Source organism: Mytilus galloprovincialis, chromosome 2, assembly GCF_965363235.1.
Source record: "Mytilus galloprovincialis chromosome 2, xbMytGall1.hap1.1, whole genome shotgun sequence".
Taxonomy (NCBI): Eukaryota; Metazoa; Mollusca; class Bivalvia; order Mytilida; family Mytilidae; genus Mytilus; species Mytilus galloprovincialis.
The window spans coordinates 17094950-17118838 of record NC_134839.1 but is presented as its reverse complement, the minus strand read 5'-3'; the positions used below and the strand labels follow the sequence as shown (position 1 = coordinate 17118838).

Sequence of the window (23889 nt, the reverse complement as noted above, 5' to 3'; positions counted from 1 at the left end):
AGATGCAGTCATTCAATCAAACTATGTGAACATGTGAACAAACTGAATATTTTTTCAAACATAATAAATTTATAATACTTTTATTATTCACTACTGCCTAATGTGGCAGAATGAGGCGACGCAAGAAATATTTTTAACAGCATATTATCTTGGTGGAACAGCATACTATATTGTGGGAACAACATTTTATTTTGTGGGAACAAGAACACTTTCTTGTGGGCACACGATATTATCTTGTGGGAACAAAACATTATGTTGTGGGAACAAGTTAAAAAATATTTCTTGCATGGCCTCATTCTTCCATCGTAATTACATTTAACTTTCCAAAAAAGTACGGACGGAATAGAAAACAACTGTTTATTTTCTTCACCTCGAGATCTGAGATTTAGATGACATAGATTTTTATTTATTCTAAGAAATGCTTATTAAAAAACGGGTCTTGCCAATGTCTACCTAGTTCAACAAACAAATTCACATGCATTATTTTACGATACACAGTCACTGTTATCATTTGAAAAAATATTATTGGTTAAATCTGGTGTGATTATATTGAGATTGATGCGACTAGAATAAGAATTTCCCGAGGTTCCTGCTCCTGTGGTGAAAGATAAAAACAGTAGTAATAGAGTCAGACTAACTCCCAATGAGATCCTGAGATTTCTAAATGAGTCATTTTTATAATGTCTTTGAAGTTTCTAGATAGCTCAGAATTACATGTTTGAGTTCATGATAGACCACATTTTATCCTTTTTTTTTGTTTGTTCCAAGGCCGCTAGAATAAAAAATGAAAAACAGCAACAACCGACAATCACTGAATTCTAGTCACTTACTTGTGACAAACGTAGAAACACGAATCTTGTATTAAGAAAGGATAAATTCTTCTTTGTTAAGAATCACTCTTAGACTGATTCAAGCACAAAATTCTTTGAAATTGATATTATCAAGATGCTTGATTTCTTGATTGACAACACATAAGTTACGTTCAAAACGATTGGCATTCCTATGGGAAATAATTGTGCAATCTTCTTATCGACTTGTTCCTTTATTCTCACAAGGCTTACTTCATACAGGAAATTCTTAGATATATCTTATGGAACTAGAGAGAAAAGGATACAACAGATACAGTTAATTCTGCATAAGTGGTATACATCTCCCAATTGATAAGGTATACCAATGTTTGCATTTCCTATCATGATTTCCTTGATAGAGGGTTGCTGTTCACAAGGAAGCTATTAAATCAAGAGTTCCAAATTATGAAGATAAAATAATCTTTTCGTAAATTTAGGACGCCATCGCGAATCGGTTGACGTAATGGAACATCCATTCCTCAAATGATATCGTCACTTCAATCCCTTTCCCTTTTCACTAATGTGAACCACATAATTAGACTATTTACCAGGTTTGTAATAATACGAGCAACACGATAGGTACCACATATGGAGCAGTTTCTGCTTATCATCCCTGGAGCATCCAGAGATAACACTTAGTTTTTGTCGGGGGTCGTGTTTTTTAGTCTTTTGTTTTCCATGTTGTTTCTTATGTATTATTATTTATCTCTTTGTCTTTTTTTCTTTTTAGCAATGGCGTGGTGTCAGTTTATCGTCGATCTATTAGATTTCCTGTTGTATCTTTTAAACCTCTTTAGGGGTAGGCACATGCATACAAAGGTGGCTGGGTTGAATCTGTAACCGAGATCCCGAACCCTCACATTGGACAGTAGTGTAACAGTTCAAATTAAAAGAACGAACAAATCAGTTGACAAATTCCATATGAATATAAATAGAAATTCATCTAACAAAAAAAAGAGTAAACGTGGCCGGGTACTAGAATATCCCAACATCAAAATGACACATATATTAGAGTACTCGAAGTTACTGCAAGCTATTTCAAAGCCAATAACAACGAATAAAAACAAATTATGCATCTAAGACTGAATTATCAGCAGTACATACTAACATTTCATGGATTTAGTGAAAAACAAATCATAGACAGTCAGACAAAAGCATAACTTTGTGCAATGGCAAGATACAGGAATCGAAATTTGTAGATCCATGAAAGTACACACGCATACACAAATAATATTCAGATTGCTTGTAGTTTACTGATAACAAAACCAATATTTATTGATAAATTATATGTTATATATATTTTTTTGGCAAAGTCCACATGATTTTCGACAATAATCGTAAGCATAGTCTCTATCATAGCATTTCAGCATTTTTAAGTAAACACTGCAATCTTTGTACGTATCAATACAAACTGAAACATAAATGATAAAATATGTAATAATTCATTTAATTTTGAAATTATTGTGTGAATGGCTTTTTACTTCTTCTTTGTTACTGTACAAAGTGTCTAAGGACATTAGAGCGACAATCTCAGTTATTCGATATCATAAAATATCCGCTTTCACATTACTTTACGTAGAAATTGTATCATTTTATATAAAAAGTGCTGCATCTTCTACCTCAGGTATAGATTACCTTAGCTATATTGGCAAAACTTGTAGGAAGTGTTAGTCCTAAATGCTCTTCAACTTCCTACTTTATTTTTTAAGCGTTATTATTTTATTCGACCGTCACTGATGAGTCTTACTTTTGCAGACGGAACGAGCGTCCATCGCAAATACACAAATTCAAGCATATTATTTATGATGAGTTTATTCAAATATCTTAATCCTGCATACTATTCATGGTTCAAAATAACTTTAGAACGTTCATGCTACATTATCTCTTAAAATCTTTTAAGTTCACGGTTTTATGCTTTATTATTTCATAGCTAACAGTTAATTATGCATGCTAAGGGAAATAACATCTATTTGATTTCTAACATACAATGTATTTGGATTATTAGTTATGAATATATATAATGCCAGAAAAATGAGTTTCGACCTTCCTTTGGTATACATTAATATGCAAGTGTTCTTCTTTAACTACTACTTGTACATATTCCAAAAAAAAACTCTGACAGAAACGTTAACGTCAATTTGATACGTTTAGAATATAGGTGTTTCTCATTTCTCGTATTTATATAGATTAGACCGTTGGTTTTCCCGTTTGAATGGTTTTACTGGTTTTACTGGCTAACTAAAATATAATCCTGGTACCTTCGATAATTATTTATACTAATAATTTTTGAGGCCCTTTATAGCTTACTGTTTGGTGTGAGCCAAGGCTCCGTGTTGAAGGTCGTACCTTGACGTATAATGGTTTACTTTTATGAGTTGTTGCTTGGATGGAGAGTTTTCTCATTGGAACTCATACCACATCTTCATATATCTTTATCTTTCAATATTTGAACATGGAAGATGAATACTGATTAAAATGCGTCATTGATAGATGCGTAAAATACATTATCCTGTGAACACTTACTGTGATCTGGACACCTAATGAAACAGAGCTTTACTTCACGATTATCACCAATACAAGTACCAGCACATGTTCTTTCACGGATTTTGATTCCATGACCACAAGTCATAGTCGTATTGCAATTTGACCATTGTGACCATACACTCCAGATTGTAACCTCTACAAATTGAATTTATATTATTATAATCATTATACTTCCTTCATCACCATATGATTTGCGATCTAATAGATTTTAATGATAATAAACACAAAAAATCTTGCGCATGAATCTCTCTTAATATAAAGATACCTTCACACAGGAGCTTCTTAGAAAGATATAAATAAATATATCATGCATGTTTCTCTTTAATTTCAAACTACACGATACAGATCATGTCCTGTCACTATATTATTTGGTGACCATGTTTGGCTCGTTTTTTTCATCAAACTTTAAGTCAAGGATAAAACTGAGAGGTTGAGTCTGCCTCATATTCTAATTTACTCCTACAAATTGACAATGTGAATCGGTTGAGAACATAAATTTAAAATAAAGAAGACTTTAGCTTCACCATTGAAAAATTTCATGTCTATTTTGCACCATTCTTCCAGATTATATATGTTACGGGTTTCATTTCCTATCATGATTTCAATGATACAGGGTTGATGTTTACAAAACAGTTATTGCACTACCACGAGTTCTAAGTGTTGCAATTCATCACTTCGAAAATTATACGAAACCAAGAGTTGAAACAAAGATAAATTCTGCACATTTGTTTTGAAAAGTGCAAATTTCAAAAAGACTAATAGGGGAAAACAAATTTTGGTATTACACCTAAATAACTAGCAGTGATTGCTAAACCTGAGCGACGAGTGAAAAAAAATATTCTTATAAAATTTTAACAATCAATCAGATAATATTTTCTTTTATAATGACCCTGATTTATTTATTTCTACTAGAAAAATTGTAATATATCATTTTTCAAAAATAAATATTATTCTAACAAAGCATGTCATCATTTGGTCATATAAAACTTAAGACTGAGCAACACAAACCCTAGATGGAATTATTTTCAAACATGTGATACTAGTGGAAAATATCAATGAATTTTGAAAATATTATAATCAAACATAACTCTGTGAAATATTTGTGTTGTTACAATGAATAGTTTTTGAGCAATCCATTTTTCTAATTTTACAACCAATTAAATCAGTCTTTTTAGCCAAAATTTTGAGAAAATGGATGAGGGGTTCAAAAAATGATTTTACGAGAATCATATACATTCCATATCATTTTTTGTCTTTTCAAATTTCTTAGATATGTATTTTTTCAATCATTTATAACAACTAGAGGCTTTCAAGAGCCTGTGTCGCTCACCTGTTACTGTATTTACTAATGTCGGCCATCTTGGTTGGTAGGCGGGGTCATTAGACACTTTTTTTAATTAGATATCCTAGTAATGATTGTGGCCAAGTTTGGTTAAATTTGGCCCATAGTTTTAGAAAAGAAAATTTTTGTACAAGTTACAAAAATGACAAAAAGTTGTTCAATATTGACTATAAAGGGCAATAACTCCTTAAGGGGTTCTCTGACAATTTTGGTCATTTGACTTATTTGTAGATCTTACTTTGGTGAACATTATTTCTCTTTACAGTTTATCTCTATCTATAATGGTATTCACGATAATAATCAAAAACTGCAAAATTTCCTTAAAATTACCAAATTTAGGGCAGCAACCCAACAACAGGTTGTCAATGGTTGTCGGATTCATCTGAAAATTTGTGAGGGGATAGATCTTATTCTGATGGACATTTAAATCTTGAAAGATTTGCCCTAAATATCTTAGTTTTAAAGATATCAAGCAAAAACTGCATTTTACCACTATGTTCTAATTTTAGCCATGTCGGCCATTTTGTTTGGTAGGCGGGGTCATCAGACACATTTTTTAAACTGTATACCACAATGATGACTGTGGCCAAGTTTAGTTAAATTTGGTTCAGTAGTTTCAGAGAAAAAGATTTTTGTACAACTTACAAAAAATCACGAAAAGTTGTTAAAAATTGACTATAAAGGGCAATAACTCCTTAAGGGGTTGACTGACAATTTTGGTCATGATGACTTATTTGTAGGTCTGACTTTGTTGAACATTATTGATGTTTACAGTTTATCTCTATCTATAATAGTATTCAAGATAATAACCAAAAGCTGCAAAATTTACTTAAAATTACCAATTCAGGGGCAGCAACCCAACAACAGGTTGTCCGATTCGTCTGAAAATTTTAAGGCAGATAGATCTTGACCTCATCAACAATTTTACAGAATCAGATTTGCTCTAAATGCTTTGGTTTCAAAGATATAAGCCAAAATATACATTTTACCCCTCTGTTTTATTTTTAGCCATGGCGGCCATCTTCGTTGGATGGCCAGGTCATCGGACACATTTTTTTTTAACTAGATACCCCAAGGATGATTATGGCCATGTTTGGTTAAATCTGGCCCAGTAGTTTCAGAGGAGAATGGCCAAGTTTGGTTGAATTTGGCCCAGTAGTTTCAGAGAAGATTTTTGTAAAAGTTTAAGGACGCCGTACGCCAAGTGATGAGAACTGGGGAAACAAATAATAAATGAAAAAAGACAGATTTAGACTTTATTACTGTATAATTTTTCTGACCTTATCACAATTTTCTTGAATTTTTTATCTGAATTTCAAAACAAATTTTGAATAAAAACATCCAAACTGATCGTTTGTTTAGAAAACGTAACATTCCTGTATCTATTTAAATACATTGTTGTACTTGTAAATGACAGCTAAACGTGTCGATAGTCGCTTATGTATGTTTTTCCCTATTTGCTCATTTCTAAACCCGTTTTGTATTTTTTAAGCAATTGTTGTTTTTATTTCTAATTATGTGATACTGAATCATAGACTTCGTGAAAACAGGAAGGCCTTTCAACGATTGTAGAAATATTTCAAATTAATAATACATGCATGTCACGAAATTTACACACTTATGCATCATTTGATAATCGTTTTTAAATTATCAAAGACATAAGCAGAAACAAGCGTAATTTTTTCAACGAATTAGACATCTATCAAAATAATACTATGCTTCATGTTGTAGTTGTTTTGTTGCATCTCCGTATTTTTATATTCTGTCTAAACAGATTAGGTATGTAACGAACATAATTTGCCCCTAAATAAAACACGATTATTATGGATTTTCGTTTACAAATCAGAAGATATTTGACTATGATATAAAATCGTGTACTACTTATTGGTAGTAGAGAAGTTATAAAGGCATCATTTTCAAAAGGGAGCAGTACTATTACATAGCATTTCTTTGTGCAGTCATCAGAATAGTTTACAACGAAAAAACATTTTTTAGTCAACAATGCAAAATTTATAATATGTATACCTTGCTTATGTGTTATTCTTACTGTTTGTGTTGTTTGTTCTAAAAAAATGATTAAAATTATGAATATATAAAATAATTAAGTTACAACAAAATAAATTAAAATTGCCCATTTACAAAAACAAGTGCTATAAAAGTGTGTATTATATATTGGTATTACAGAAATTATCAAGTCATTATTTTCAAACGGAACGTACATGTATTAGTAACTATTAAAAAATGGAATTATTCGTTCATATGTACAGTGTACAGCGAAATAAATATTTAACTCAACAGTAAATATATATTAAATATATACCTTGCACAGACGTAGTTCTGACTGTTTTTGTTGTTCGGTCTAAAAATAAAAATGATGATTAGATATGACATAGCTTAAACAACAGAAATAGACACGTTTTTTTCTTGGTTATATAATTTTAAAATGGTCTTCAACAACATCATACTGAATTTAAATTATTGGTTATGTCTTTAAATAAATGCTAGATCGAATTTCAAACCATGTGAGTCCAACATTGCTTGTTCAGTATCGAGTTCGTTCTGAAATTAACTTTTGTTCTAACATCATGATTTTAGTCAGAAATTTCATCTCATATCTATAACACTTTGCCTGATTTCATCGTTGTTAGTTGTTAAATCTCCATTCTTTTTATATTCTGTTTTCATCATATAGATGTCTAATGAACAGAATTTGCGGGCCATGTGAAACAAGATTACTAAGGATTAAATATATCAAACAGAATTTATTTGTCTGTAATATAAAATCGTGTACTACTTCTAGGATTCGAAATTCAGTCACGAGAAAACTATATTGCATTTTTCAAAATTATATAATTAAAAGATCTTCTTTTCAAAATCACAGTTATAATATTGTCTTAATTATTATGATTAATGTATCTCACTACTACAAACCTGTCAACAGCTCGCCGAAGTATGTTTTTGTATTATTTTATTAAAAGGTTCAGCAGCTTTTGAAAACTTGTTTTCTAGGATTTATCTTAATGCTAGTTATGTTTTAGCGCATCAGATATCCATTCTCGACGAAGTATGTTTTTGTATTAGCTATTTTATTTAAAGGTTTAAGCAGCTTTAAAAACTTATTTTCTGGACTTTATCTTGATGCTAATTATGTATTAGCGCATCAACAACATCTTAGTTTGTAGTAGTTTTTCAACAAAGGTTAAACAATTTCAGATTGGTCATGCACGTCAGCAAGTTAACGCTGATTTATTTATATGAACACTCTACATAGAAATGAAAATTAATCTCAACGGTAAAATAGTTAATATATGTATACCTTGCACAGACTTAGTTCTTTAAAATTTAATCAAATATATTGAATGGATGTTAAATTGATAAAATTCATTGTTCTGCAGCAGTCAATATATGCATGTGCAAATTAATTTTATTGGATTTAGAGTATTGGTTTATTCACAAAGCGAATGAAGCACGTCATATCTAATTGTCTATTTTATAAAATCGCGTACTAATCATTAGATTAGAATACTTATAAAGTCATCATTTTCAATACAAAAGTTGATGTAACCTTTAAAAACCACACATCTTTTCTTCATATAAACGGTTTACACCGAAACAAGTATTTAACTAAACGATAAAATATTTCATCAAATGTATAACTTGCAAAGTCGCGGTTCTGCCTGGCTGTGTTGTTTGGGTTGAGAATATAAATGATGATTAAGATATAACATATGACGAACAACAGAAATACACTGGATGTTTTAGGATTATATAATTTAAAGTTGTAACACACAATTTGAAACCAGTAAGAGGCCAATATTAAGTTTGGTCTAAAGTTTACTTTTATTCTAACATCATGATTATAGTTAAGAGTTTCAACTTCTATCATACTCCTTGGTTTTGATTGTTATTGTCTTAAACTATAAAACTATGCTCAATTACATAGTTGTTTTACTGTTGCATGATTTTTTTTTTTTTATATTTTCTGTTTTTACCATTTATATATCTCACCATCAGAACTCGTTCGCCAAGTGAAACAAGATTATTAAGGATTAAATATATTAATCAGAAAGTCTATTATATAAAATCGTGTACTACCTATTAGAAAAATTATAAAGTCATCATTTTCAATACAAAAATATCAGACCTTTTGGTCATATTCATGGTTAACACTGAAACAAATACATTTAAATCAACGGTAAAATATTTATCAAATATACCTTGCTTAGGAGTAGTTCTGGTTGTTTGTGTAGTTTTATCTACAAATAAAAATGAAGTTAAGCTAAAACATTTAAGTCATAAAGAATTAGATTATATTCTTCATATAATTCACAAATCTTCTACAACAAATTCAAGTAAATATTAGAAATTACTGCGAGGTTTCATTATTACGCATTCTGATAACTTAAACATAGAATTGAGCGTAGTTTTTTTTCGAAATCGCGAAAATTAAACCCGCATATTTGTTCATTCTTGAAAAATCGCAATAATAAATGCACACAATAATTTCTGAATTTACAGTATTGATTATTAAAATGGATGAATTTAGATAACAATTAGAAACCTTAAAAAGATTCCAACATTTCTAGTTTCATAATGTAACTTTTTAAAATTTGATACGAATCGGGCCTGACGTGGGTATTCTGTGACATATTAATGGTTGGTATTGTAACATCATAATCTTCGATTTAAATTTACATGTATTCTTCTTTTGCATTAAATACAGATAGCGTTATAATCATCAATAAAATAAAGCTACGCATGTCGGCAGTTCGTCGATGTATGTCGTTTTGATGTTTTCTAATTCATTAACTGGCTTCGGCATCCTTTTAGTCAGTTTTCTACCAAGTCAGGATTATGACGATTTATAACCATTCGTTTGATGTATTTTAGCTATTTATTTTGTTATTTGATTAGAAACTTTCCGTTTTGAATTTTCTTCTGCGTTCAGTATTTTTAGTAAACTTATCTTAATATATATATATATTTTGATAGTGTATTAAAAGCGTTATCATTATAATATAATGTTTCAAATTGGTGGTTAAAATCAACAGATTAAGACTAAAAATCATTTCAAATCCGTTTTGTTACAGTGTCGAAGACATATGCAAGAACAAGTGTTGTATTTTTTACTTTATGTTAATGCTTAGTTTCGCATCAACGACGTCAATATTTGCATTAACGTATTTCTACACAGGTAGCAATTTTTCTAATTGGGCATGCACATTTGCAAATGGAAGATGAATTATAGTATGGTACCATGTTTGTTATAGTATACAGACATGTGCAAGAACACGTGTTGAATTTAAACGGATTAGACTTCAATTATTCTACAAAAAATATACAAGTATGCTAAATGTCTTAATAATTGATTGTCTCTCTGTATGCTTATATTCTGCTTTCACATTTAATGTATATAACGCATGACATTTGCGTGTTAAGTCAAACAAGAGTATTAGGAATATCTATTTATTTATTAGAAGATAGTTGTTAATATAAAATCTGAATTACTTCGAATTACAGAAATTAGCAGATCATCATTTTCAAAAAGGAAGTATTTAGTAACCTTGACAAACATTTTATCATTCGTTGATATGAACAGTCTACAGCGACATAGATATTTACCTCAACCGTAAAATAAATATAAAATGTATACCTGGAATAAACTTGGTTCTGACTGTATTTGCTGTATGAACTAAAAATACAGTCAGATGATAAGATATAACAAACTAAGCACAATAGTAATACACTGATGTTTTTTGGATAATATAGTTTAAAGTTGTAACACACAATTTTAGACCTGTAGTAGCTATAGTCCAACATTGCTAGTTTAGTATCTAGTTCGTTTTGAAGTTAACTTTCATTTTAACATCATGATTATAGGTAGGAGTTCCAACTCCTATCATACTAATACTATGAAATTATGCTCAAATTCACAAATGTGTTACTCAATCCTTTTTTTATGTTTTCATCGTTTAGATATTTAACCAACAGAATGTGTTCGCCAAATGAAACAGGATGATAAAGGATTGAAAGTATTGATGAGGAGATATTTGTCTATAATATGAAATTGTATAAGTCTTGTTGAATTAGAAAAATATAAAGTCATCATTATCAATCAAAAGTATTAGTTACTATTAAAAAGCACCGCATCTTTTGGTCATATAAACGGTTTGAATCGTAACAAATATTTAACTCAGCGGTAAATTATTCATAAAAAAGTGTACCTTGCTTAGAGGTAGTTCTGACTGGTTGTTTTGTTTGATCTAAAACAAAAAATGATGATAAGATGACACATTTAAGTTTCCACGACGGAACTAAATTGCATGTTTTATAGATATGTTATTGCAGGAGCAAGGGATTTAATTAACAAGGTTTGACTTGAATCATATTTTGAAAAACTATAAAAAAAAAAATTCCTTCATTGCATGTTGTATTGCTGCATTTCCGTATTTGTATATTCTATTTTTACAATTTAGGTATAAAAGTAATAAAATTTGCACCTCAAGAGAACACAGATTATTAGGAACCTGCATGTATCAATCAGAAGATATTTTTTGATGATATTAAATTGTGTATTACTTTTGTACGTTAAATTGGTATTAGAGAAATTATAAAGTCATCATTAAAAAAAGTATAGGAAACTAGAATAGCAAAAATACTCTCTGTCATATGAACAGTTTTCACCGGAGTGAATAATCTTACAAGTTAAATATTAATAAAATTTTAACCTTGCTTAGGAATAGTTCTGATTGGTTGTGTTGTTTGAACTAAAACAAAAACAAGAATGTGTCCAAAGTACACGGATGCCCCACTCGCACTATCATTTTTCATGTTCAATGGACCGTGAAATTGGATAAAAAATATAATTAGGCATTAAAATTAGAAAGATAATATCATTAGGGAACATGTGTACTAAGTTTCAAGTTGATTGGACTTCAACTTCATCAAAAACTACCTTGACCAAAAACTTTAACCTGAAGCGGGACAGACGGACGAACGAACGAACGGACGCACAGACGGACGGACGAACGGAGCCACAGACCAGAAAACATAATGCCCCTCTACTATTGTAGGTGGGGCATAAAAAGATAGATGCAACATATGATGAACGACAGAAATGATCTGATTTTTATAGCAATTATATTGTTTAAAGTTCGTCTTCAGTAATTGTTATTTTTTACTTTCTGTTTTAGTGCTGTTTCCGTTATTAATTGATAATTTTGGTATTTAAAGAACACAATTTGTATGCCAAGTGACACAAGAATTGTAAAGATTGAATATATTAAGCAGAAGATATTTGAATATAATATAAAACCTCGTACTATCATTAGAAAAAATATAGGCATTATTTTCTATACCAAAGTAAATGTAACTATTTAAAAGCATAACTTCATTCGGTCATACATGAATAAACGGTTTACACAGAAACAAATATCTAACGGAACAAAAAATATTTATAAAATGAATAGCTTTCTTAGTAGTAGTTATGACTGGTTGTGTTGTTTGATCTAACAAATAAAAATGATGGTTATATAAAAGAATTAACTCACAGCAGAATTAATTTGCATTTTTCATTATTATATAATTCAAAAATCTTCTACAACAAAATAACAGTGAAAATATTATCATTGATTTTTAGAATGAATGAAATTTCTTTTGATAAACCTGAAGGAGTCCAACATTGCTTATTTCGTATCTAACTCTCGATGCAACTTTTAAAATTATTACGAATAGGCCTCACATGGCGATTTTGTGACTTGTTAGAATGTACACGTACCCAAGCACGTCCACTGTTTTTGTTATATATATATATAAATATAAATATATATATATATATACAACTCGTCTAAACATCAACCCAACAATGTTAGATCTGTTAATTTGCTTTCGCAAATTTTTGGTTCTTCCCTCGCCGGGATTCGAACCCATGCTACTGTGATATCGTGACACCAAATCGCCTGCACTGCAGCTGTCCCGCTAGACCACACGACCACCTGGACTCTCAAACAAAGAGCTTTTGCTGGCCGTGTGTTACCTTTCCTCGTCAGTTTTAATCTAGTGGCGTACTACAGTACATGATATATAAGTCATGAAGATGTTATTGTTACAGATCAGCTAAATTATCTATAGTAAAGGATCTTACAAATTAATGTAATATACAGTCACAGAAAATAATTATATTTATAAGTACGTCTGAGTCAGTGACAACTCTACAACAGATGTATCCATCGGATCGCCATCAATGATGGTGATACATGGCTGTGTACATAATGTATATGTTACAGGCATTTTCTAAATTTAGGCATTTTGTAAAGTGACTGAATTTTCAGGCAATTTATAAAATGCCTAAACTGGACAGGCATTATACAAAATGACTAAAAATACCTAGTCATTTTGTAAAATGCCTGAAATTTAGAAGCAAAATTTAACAAATTGCCTGTTCAGTTTTGGGCAATTTGTAGAAGAAGGACATTGACCATAGTGGACAAAGCACAATGTCTTGCAAAGAAAATGACTAATGGTTCAGTACTTGATAGGTTTGTTTGTCATAGGATATATTATTTTTAGTGAAACTAAGTAAAGTACATACTCAATTCGTAATTCTGATACCAGAAGTGAATTTATGACTATATTGTCAATAGAACAAAATTAACAATAGAATTTCAAAATTCAAAACAGTAGGGTGAAAAATGTGTAGACAAAAAAGATTTTTTTATTGACTGATTGCTGTACATGTCATGCATGTAGAATTCTTAATGTGAAAAAAGTTTTGCATTTGAATAAAATATGGCAATATATTTAATGTTCCTTTTCAGAAATAATGAGAATTTTAGATTGGTACATACACATCGAAACAAACTCCCCTCTACAATATCGGTTTCGCCATACACGGCTGTGTTTTGTTGTGATGCAAATGTATGGTTGTTAGTGTCATCTGATACGTGTTTCAATCAGTACAGCCTTCTGCAAATTGTGTCTACGTTTAAATTTATATGGTCCAATATATGGATTGGAGAAAATTTTGGTTTAAGATCACAATTTTTTTTAATTGAATATAAAGGGCAATAACTCCATAAGGAGCAATTGACAGTTTTTGTCATATTGTCTTATTTTTAGATTGTACGATGTAATTTTTTGAACGTTATTGCTGTTTAGTTTATCTCTATAGGCTTTAGATATTATGAAAGATAATAAACAAAATTGTAAAATTTCCTCAGTAAAACTGCATTTAACAGACAAATAACAGTGCTTTGACAGAATAAGTATCTACTGCTAAAGAAGATATTCATGTGTGCCATGTGTGCTTATTGCGAACCACAATGAAGTCGAAAGTTAAGTATTTGTCAGTAAAGGTACATTGTAATGAAACGGTAAAATATATCATGATTCAGGTTTCGCAGACTTTGGTTAAAGTGCTTAAACCAGATTTAATGCCAAACAATGTATTTACAAACAAATCAGGACAAATATTGTGTGACAGTTCTGTTGTCCAAACATTTTGAGAAATGAAAAATATTTTTTTTTTTGGAGTTTTTTGGAATAATTCAGTAAAATTTGTTAATACTCTTATTTTTAATTCAGTAATTATCATAATTAAAGCTGCTCCGGTGTTGAAAGCTTTTAATTGTATATAATTTCATTCTATAAAACCATTTCAGGCATTTTGTAGAATGCCTATCAATTTTTCCAGGCATTTTGTAAAATGCCTAGAAAAATTAGTCATTATGTATAATGACTGAATTTTGCAGGCATTTTAGAAAATGCCTAAAATTTTCAGGCATTTTACAAAATGCCTAAATTTAGAAAATGACTGTAACATATATACAACTCGTCTAAACATCAACCCAACAATGTTAGATCTGTAAATTTGCTTTCGCAAATTTTTGGTTCTTCCCTCGCCGGGATTCGAACCCATGCTACTGTGATATCGTGACACCAAATCGCCTGCACTACAGCCGTCCCGCTAGACCACACGACCACCTGGGCTCTCAAACAAAGAGCTTTCGCTGGCCGTGTGTTACCTTTCCTCGTCAGTTTTAATCTAGCGGCGTACTACAGTACATGATATATAAGGCATGAAGATGTTATTGTAATTGTTATTGACTCTTTTCACATTTTACATAATCCGCATCGCGGATTATTGAATGTGTAGAGTAAACAATTAATTGTATGCTTCAATAAATTAAAAATAAATAATAGCCATTCATTAAGTGTATTTAAAACTTCATGGTTATAATGTAAGGTATTTTAACAAAGTTAAGACTTACTATCCGTTTTATTACAGTGTAGTATACCGCTGTTCGAAATATCAAGTGTTGTATTTTAAACGGATTAGACTTCAATCATTATAGAATTATACAAATATGCTAAATGTCATACTTTGTTTAGCTGCATCACTGTTTTTTTTTATTATTTTCTGTTGTCAGATCAACAGAATTTGTGCGTCCAGTTGAACACGATTATATGTGATGTTCATGTTATAATCAGAAGATATTTGTTTTATAAATTAAAGTCGTGTATTACTTATTGGTACCAGAAAAAAATATAGTGTTATCATTTTCGAAAGGAAAAAAGACACGTTTGCCTCTAAACAAAGTCTTAACTCAACGGTTAAACGTTTATAACTGTTTACCTTGCTCCGACGTAGCTCTGATTGTTTCTTTTGTCGGATCTAGAAATAAAAATGATGATTTGATAATATATTTAATGAACGACAAAACGGCAATCATTAGAATAAAATTAAGCTGCACATGTCGACAGATCGCCGATGTATGATTTTAAAGAAAGGGTTTCAGCTCTTTAGAACTAATTTTGAAGACATTATTAAAAAAACATTTGGTATTGCATCATAAACTCTCAGATTATAGTTATGCATTTCAACCATGTAAAATATCTCAAAATGGTCATCATCATATGCAAGTTAAAAACATAATTTGTCGTTTAGTTATGCGTTTTGTAACAGTGTTAAATACATATAATTGAACATGTGATATCTAAGCAGAATTCCAACATAATAGAAGATCTATCTCGAGAAAATTCGGTAGGTCACATTTGTGGTGAAAATGGAGGTGGATTGCAATTACGAAATGTTCTATCATTTATTCACCATTTAGATATATTATACACTAGTAACCCGAATTTAGCTTGAACGGACAAAAACGTGTTAACGCTATTTAAATGAGATTAATTGTTATTTGATAAAGATTGACAAAAATTAAAAAATATTTTTACTTCATTTCAATTCATTTCAATTCATTTTAACGCCAGTCAAATAGATTTCTTTGCGGTGAATCAATTGAAATCAAGTTGCTGGTAATGTACGTCCAACTATTAGGCCACGCCCCCGTTAAACTATTTCAAACAGGCATCAATTCGTTTTAAACATCGTTGAGACCCGAGCTTTGTACAGGTAAATCACTCAAGCAAGACAAACTTTATTTATTTATCGGGGTTTTTTTTCATCCAATTTTATCGAATTCAGTTAAATGTGTGTATTCTTAGTAAAGTCGCATGCTTCACAATTGTTAACAAATGAATGAACAATAGATGTGACATTTTTAAAAGAAATTTAAATAAAAACATTAAAATATTGATGCACGGTTTAAAAAATGTGATTCTGTTGAAAAAAAAATAGTAAACTTGCAAACTTTCAATCCATTTGTTCTCATCGAGGTCCGCGTTCATGTTTCAATGCGATACGTAACATGAAAGTCCAATATGTTACAAATGTATAGACTCTACGATGTCCGAGTTCTGTCCGAAATAAATAATTGATAGCACTTATAAGACATAATGTTGGAATATTTGTCTTTTGTTGAAGTCGACACGTCTCCCTTTAGATGGCTTTCGGTTATTTCCGTAGTTCGGTTGCTGTCTCATTGGCGTATATCTTACATCTCCTTTTTTTTCGTGCATCACTTATTTATCATGTGCACTGATGGCTGAAAAAAATCTGATCATATACCTCGATAGCACTGCCTGTCACGTTTCTTTTGCATCAAAAAGAGCGGTTTGATTTGGATATGAATGGGTTTTACTAAACGTCTAGTGGCAAATATTTCCCCCATAATACAGCCATTATATATGCCAGTGGCACATCTGACGAAAATTCAAACCACAGATTACAAATTGCGTTTTTTTTCTGATGTTTATGAACGAATGATATGCTGCCTTATACTCTAATATCAGTTACCCATTCGTGAACGTAATGGACGTATGATGAATGAAGTTCCATGTTTTATCTTTTATATAAAATTTAAAAGGTTCAACCGGGTTGAATTATTACATTTACAAAAAAACATCATTTTATTTTTAAAATAAATTCAACAACAATATAAGTATATTTTAAAAATTTAATTGACAGTTTATATTGACCATTATATACATATAAAGACCGATGTCGTTAACTCCATTGATCTTTTTTATCGTTATATGTTTAGCACGAAATAAATACAGGAGTTAATCATATCATAGAAAAAATATCAAACAACGTTAGTTAAGACACGATGGATAAAATCTAATGGTTTATATTTCAGTTTCGAATCAGATTTTTTAGGCACAAGTGTTATTACTCATTTTGATAAACAGTGAGACGCTTACTTGTAATTCGGAATTGACGAATAAACGTAGCGAAATTACCGTACTTATAGATTATACTTTTGTTTTCCATCAGTGGCGTAGCTTGCATGTATGCTCAGATGCTCAAGCATTCACATCAATTTGACAAAAAAAATGTTTTTTCTTTAATAATTACATAATGACAGTTGACAGCATATACACATGATGGTATCCGAATGTATAAGAGAATATGATAATAGCTTCCAATCATTTCCGAAGCCGTGTGCGTGGTTTTTCCTTTATGTAAACAAGATGGATAAAAAAATCTGAAACTTCATATCCTAATATCGTTTTCCCCATTTGATTGGGGACTCTCCTTTTTAAATTTTCCTAGGAGTTCAGTATTTTTGTGATTTTACTTTTTTCTTTGGCACGAAAGACGACGACTCTATTTGTAACGAAGTTATTTTATTCCAGGATTCACAAATACCCTTTTCCATCTAGGTACAAATATTAATATTGTTTTCAATAATAGATCAGAGATCCAATGTCCCCGCATCCAAGATATATTTTTATGTACAAGAGGGCAAAAACTAAACAAAGCACTTTTTCTTTTTTTGAATTTATATCTCGAGAGAAAAAGCTTCCAAACAAATACAATGAGATTTGCATTTATAATTTATATTTCCAAGGGGCATGTATTGGTTAAAAATATTTGATCAGGATTTATACTCGCATGTGTGAAAGACATTGCTGCATGCTGACATAAGTTTCACAAAAATCTGGCAAGAATTGTACAAATGACAGCGCTAACAAGACTAAACGGACGGACGCCCGGTATTTCCATATCCTCTCGCAGTAATGAGTTAAGACAGGTAATCAAAAACCTCTTTGGGAAGCTCAAATTCCAGGAAATGAGGGGGTGTCACTTCGGTTCCTATATTCCGAAGTTCCATATACAGAAGTGCCGCTGTATTAAATGGGTTTGTTTTTGAGATGTCAAATATAAGATTTGGTGTGAAACTTTAAATTAAATATTTCTAAATTTATTGATGGTAGTATTGTTCATAAAATTCTGTTGGAAATATAATTTATACTAATGTGTATTTTGAAATTAAACGAGAATCTAACCCGTGTCGGATTCTAGGGGAATACACTGACATGCATACAGGAAAAATTTAATTTTCTGCATAAAAAAGTCCCAAACGTTTTTCGCCTCGTTCCGCTCGGCGACAGTTCGCATCCACATCGTTCCAACCCTGGCTACGCCACTGTCCATCTTAATTGTATTGTCATTTTAGGGACCGTTATAGCTTGCTGTTCAATGAGGACCAAAGCTCCGTGTTGAGGCCGTACTTTTGACCTCTAATTAAATTATACCATGTGACTTGACGGAGAGTTGTTTCATTGGCACACATACCACATCTTCTTATTTATATTAAACGGGAGCAGTTTATTACATTTTCATTTAGATAAAAAAAAATATAAAAATTCAGTGAATCAAATGAATTTGTAGCATATTGTTACATTCAAAAGTATTTAATTTTGATTGATAGTATACATTATTTTTATTGCATTGGTCCACAAATAATCCCAGTGTCAAATATTACACATCGATGACCACTTAGATTAGTTACTTTAATTAAACTCATTTCCTTGGCTGGTAGTACACGCTTGTATTTTGTCCTTTAAAGTTAGTCTGTCGGTTTAATCATGGAAGTAATATTAAATATTAATGAATCACAGTTTAAGGAGAATTCTTCGTCATTTGCAAATAGATAAAAAAAAAAGTATGAAAATTTGCTTACGACTGAATTCAGGCCGAGAGAAATATGTTTTGTTTTATTTCAGATTACGATTGAATTCAGGCCGAGAGAAATATGTTTTGTTTTATTTCAGATTACGATTGAATTCAGGCCGAGAGAAATATGTTTTGTTTTATTTCAGATTATTTAGTACATATACAAAAATATTCTTAATCTTTTACAATTTACAAATAAAATTTGATAGTGCTTTTTTATGCACATGGTAGATGAAACCTGTATGATCTAATTTTTTCAGAGGTTTGTGAAATATTGAAAATAGTACGTTCCGGCAGTGTCTCTGGTTCCGGAAAACACAATTCGCTATATAAAATGCTTGTAAAATTCCGTTACATGTGGTACGCTCATATTTGAATACCTTCCTATAAGAAAGTGAAAAAAACAGTTTTTGAAATTCACCTAAAAAAGATTAAACGAATAGTTTAACTTACTTTTCAAATATCGAATACACAAATAAATCTCTAATTTATCCACGCTTGAAATTTGTTTTTACTGACAGGTGTCTGCTGGTATTCGATTGGACATCAGTATCAATGTAGGCGTAACAGCCTATCATATTTATCCAATCAGCTGTCTTGTGTGCGATGACATACGGTCCACTTTTTCCTTGTAATGAATTATAAATTGATTGCAATAAAAATTATTCAATACACTATAAAGCAAACAATGTCTAGCCCAAAAATGACTTACACGACGCTATACTATACTTATTATACTTAATAATTATTTACAAATTAAGACAGCGTAAAAATAAAATAATAACATTAATAATAATTACTATTTAACGGTAGAGCTCTGAAATTAACGGGGACTACTATGTTCTTAGTATGATAGTCCCAGCAATTTAACAAATTGATCATCAAAAGGACGGTTGTGCAATTGTGGTCCAGGGACTTGCCGGTACGTCTAAAACCCACCAGGCCGCTTTGGTGCACTAAGCCCTAAGACATTTATGGAACACTACAGCGAACTTTCTAGACAAATTTGATATTGTCAGATAAAAATAGCCAACGCTTATATTGAAGAATAAACAAGTCATGAAAAGAAATATTACTATACATTGTACGGACATTTTGACTAATTCACTAGCTTTGATACAGCGGAAGCAAAAACATCGAGCGTAGCAAAGATAAAAAAAATAATAATGCTAAAATTATGTATTTTTAAATCAAAGGACAAAGCGTACGCAATGTCACCCGGAATCCGAATCTGACTGACTAGCAAATTACTACAAAATTAAACCCAAAAAAAAAGGAACAACGTATGTTAGAATCAGGAAAAAAAAATGGATTTAGATTAGATTTGTGATCATTGGAATTTATTAAGACTTTTTAAAATATCTATTTCTAGGAACTTTTTTTAGATCGAAATTAATAAAGTTCATATATAAGTCATGATGTGGTACAGCTCACACCGATAAATATATTACGGCATATTCATATAAAATTACAAATAAACCTTTCAATAATGAATTCTTATAAGCTGATGTTAAAGCTCATAATATAAGAGATATGGGATATAATTCAATTTGACGGCAACCAAACGACAAAAACACTATAGATAAATCAAGACCGCATGTTTAGTCTTCAACAAGAAACATGTGTCTACACGAAATGCCAAGCTCTAAATCGTCATGAACTTGTAGATACAATATTCAAAAAACAACAATATTAAAGTCTAAATAATATAAATATTCATTATTCACACATATTCTAGATTTTCTAAATCGTTTGAGACACGTATGCAACGCCCATGTATTTTCCGTTCACATAATGTTTTGACGGTTTTCCTTTTTTATTTATAACGTCCTACAAACATTGCTCAGACTAGACAGCATGAAAGACTAATTTTAAAACACTTTTATAAGTCAGCGTATAGGTGTATTCCTTGAATGCCAACATCCTTTGATCTACCGACAATTTACCTATAAATAATGTTGGCTTTCGAGGAATAGGTGCAAAAAGTTATCACAACACGAGAGCATGCTTATCAAAAATGGACATTTAGAGGTATAGGGGGAGGGTTGAGATCTCACAAACATGTTTAACCCCGCCGCATTTTTGCGCCTGTCCCAAGTCAGGAGCCTCTGGCCTTTCTTAGTCTTGTATTATTTTATTTTAGTTTCTTGTGTACAATTTGGAAATTAGTATGGCGTTCATTATCACTGAACTAGTATATATTTGTTTAGGAGCCAGCTGAAGGACGCCTCCGGTGCGGGAATTTCTCGCTACATTGAAGACCTGTTGGTGACCTTTTGCTGTTTTTTTATTTGGTCGGGTTGTTGTCTCTTTGACACATTCCCCATTTCCATTCTCAATTTTATTTAATTCGAATTGAATTCGAATCGAATGCGAATCGAATTCGCTAATCGCGTACATACACGCTTCTTTTTTATTCGAATTAAATGTCCGTGTGAACGAGGCATAATTAAACAGATAGTTAAAATCTAATTCATGTTTGTTACGTTGTTGATTTTTTTTTCTGATGATACTTCTTGAACGAATATGGATTCTCTTAAAATGAAACTTTGAAAAATGTTGCATCACATGTGCATATTGTGAGAAATTCCAGTTTACACAAATGTGAAGCCTCTTTGGACTTTTAAGTTTTTTTTTCAATATTTCTATAGTTTTGTGTGCTGTAACATCCTACCATATTACTTGATTAAATTTCTTGAAACTTTGTATCACGTGTTAGAATACTATATATTGATGTATTATGTTCAGTTTGTTCAGGATATTTTTCTTGGTAATAATACTACACACTTTTTTGCAAGTGATTCATAAAATGATACTGGTAAGGGGTTTATCGTGTTCGCAAATCATCGGTGTTCTTATAAAACAAAGTAATGTAGTTTGATTGGAATTGAGACAAATTTCCACAAGAGACCAAATGACACAGAAATTCACAAGTATAGGCCACCGTACAGTCTTCAACTATGAGCAAAGCCCATACCATATAGTGGAACTAACTATACACATCAGATGAAACCGGTTTAACTTATCAGATGTAAATAAATAGAAATACTACACAGAATAGACGTGGTCAGGTTCTTGTATATCCAAACAAACAAAAAACACTTGTAAAGTACATCCTCTGAGAAAACTTGCAGTTACTGGCATCTAGTTCAAAGCCACAAACAACTAAAAAAATCAATCCGCTATAGACTAAATTCTTGTTACCCTATTTTATGGTTAATTGTTTAATTAAAATATTCATATAATTCATGTATATATACGTAACAAATAAATATTTATAATAATATGGAACAAAATAAATCTCTAATATCCTCTTTTAGTTTGAAATAATTATATTTAACTAAATATAAATGTTATATTTATATATATGTCTTATGTTAATAAAACTTGTTCATTCCCAAATTTATTTATTTTTTAATAAATAGTAACAAAAATCATTTTCTTTCTATCTTTATATTCATGATTATTTAACCCTTAAATTTTGCTACTTTTCTTATCAAAATGGGATAAAATGTTACAATTTCATCAAGTTCACTAATTATTTTTTTTAAAGTTAAATACTTATAAAAACAGAAATATTTTTGTTGGCATTCAAGGAATAGGTAACATATAAAATGTTGGCATTCGAGGAAGACACCAGCGTAAACACGGTGTTTTTTTTAACAAATCGATAATTTCGTTGCCCAGGGATATGAATTTGACATTAAAAGTCCCTCAAACCTTTACAATACCCGGCCGTGTCATTTCCGTTTTAATAGATCGAGAACACGACCTTTTAGGATATGCATGAATAACCATACGTATGTCCGAGCATTTGTTATAATGTATTAACGTGTGACGTAATTTATTTTGAACTCTTTTTTTTGGGCGCTTTTTTTACCAATCCACTAAACAAGAAACAATGCATGATGGGCTACAACATGTTTACAATCAAACGAAAACAAGTGTTATTTACTGAAATACAACACATTTATTCATGCTTTGCGGTATTATCAATTTCGCTTAGATTTTTTTTTGTATCCATATTTATATCTTGTGATATGAAGTATTCTTTCAATGCTCAGATTAACGAAGAATTATTTCTATGCAAAGAACAGAGTATTAAATAACCAAATAACCCGATATAAAGTCATTTCTGTATGATTGCTGATGACACAGAGATTTCGGGTATTCGTCCGCAAGACAGCAACGTAACGACAGTTTTAACACAAAGCCAATTATCTTTAAGACAAACTTATTAGTGTAAAGCTAACAGTCGGTGCTAACTTTCATAAAGACAGATAAAAAAATTAGGGATCCTTGAATTTTGTGCTCCTAAACACAGGAAAGATTAAGAGGGGTTCAAATTTATATTGGGGTCACTAAATTTTCATCGCTTTTCACAAAATTGATTTTATGATATTGTACCCTTTTTTATGATGTAAAAAATAATTTAAATCGATAATTTATTTCTCTATAGGAAACAACAACGTATAATGATCAAGCGGGACAATTTAAAGTCGATTATACGTTATGTTTTCTTCTCATTATTGAAGGCATTGCGGTTGCCTATCATTACTTACATCCATGCACTTCATTTGAAACTTTAAAAAAATTTATTCACACAGAAATCACAGCTTATATTAGTGTGGGTGTAAGGGCAGGAAAGTTATATAAAATACAAAACTATTAAACCGTTGTTTTCCCCGTTTGAATGGTTTTACACTAGTAATCATGGGGCCCTTTATAGCTTGTTGTTCGTTGCTAGCCAAGGCTCCGTGTTGAATACTGTACATAAGCCTACCATGGTTTACTTT

General features: G+C 30.9%; 1 protein-coding gene across 1 annotated transcript in view; it reads right to left on the bottom strand.

Annotated features, from left to right (window-relative positions):
• Positions 1-2087: 2087 nt before the first annotated feature.
• LOC143063023 (uncharacterized) overlaps positions 2088-23889 on the bottom strand; it is a 53928-nt gene continuing 32126 nt past the window's right edge. The window contains exons 14-21 of the mRNA XM_076234934.1: positions 15368-15406; positions 10959-10997; positions 10388-10426; positions 8952-8990; positions 7055-7093; positions 6760-6798; positions 3372-3527; positions 2088-2259 (exon numbers count right to left, since the gene is read on the bottom strand). Coding sequence (XP_076091049.1) covers positions 2132-2259; positions 3372-3527; positions 6760-6798; positions 7055-7093; positions 8952-8990; positions 10388-10426; positions 10959-10997; positions 15368-15406 — 518 coding nt within the window. The 3' untranslated portion in view covers positions 2088-2131. The remainder of the gene's footprint in view (positions 2260-3371; positions 3528-6759; positions 6799-7054; positions 7094-8951; positions 8991-10387; positions 10427-10958; positions 10998-15367; positions 15407-23889) is intronic.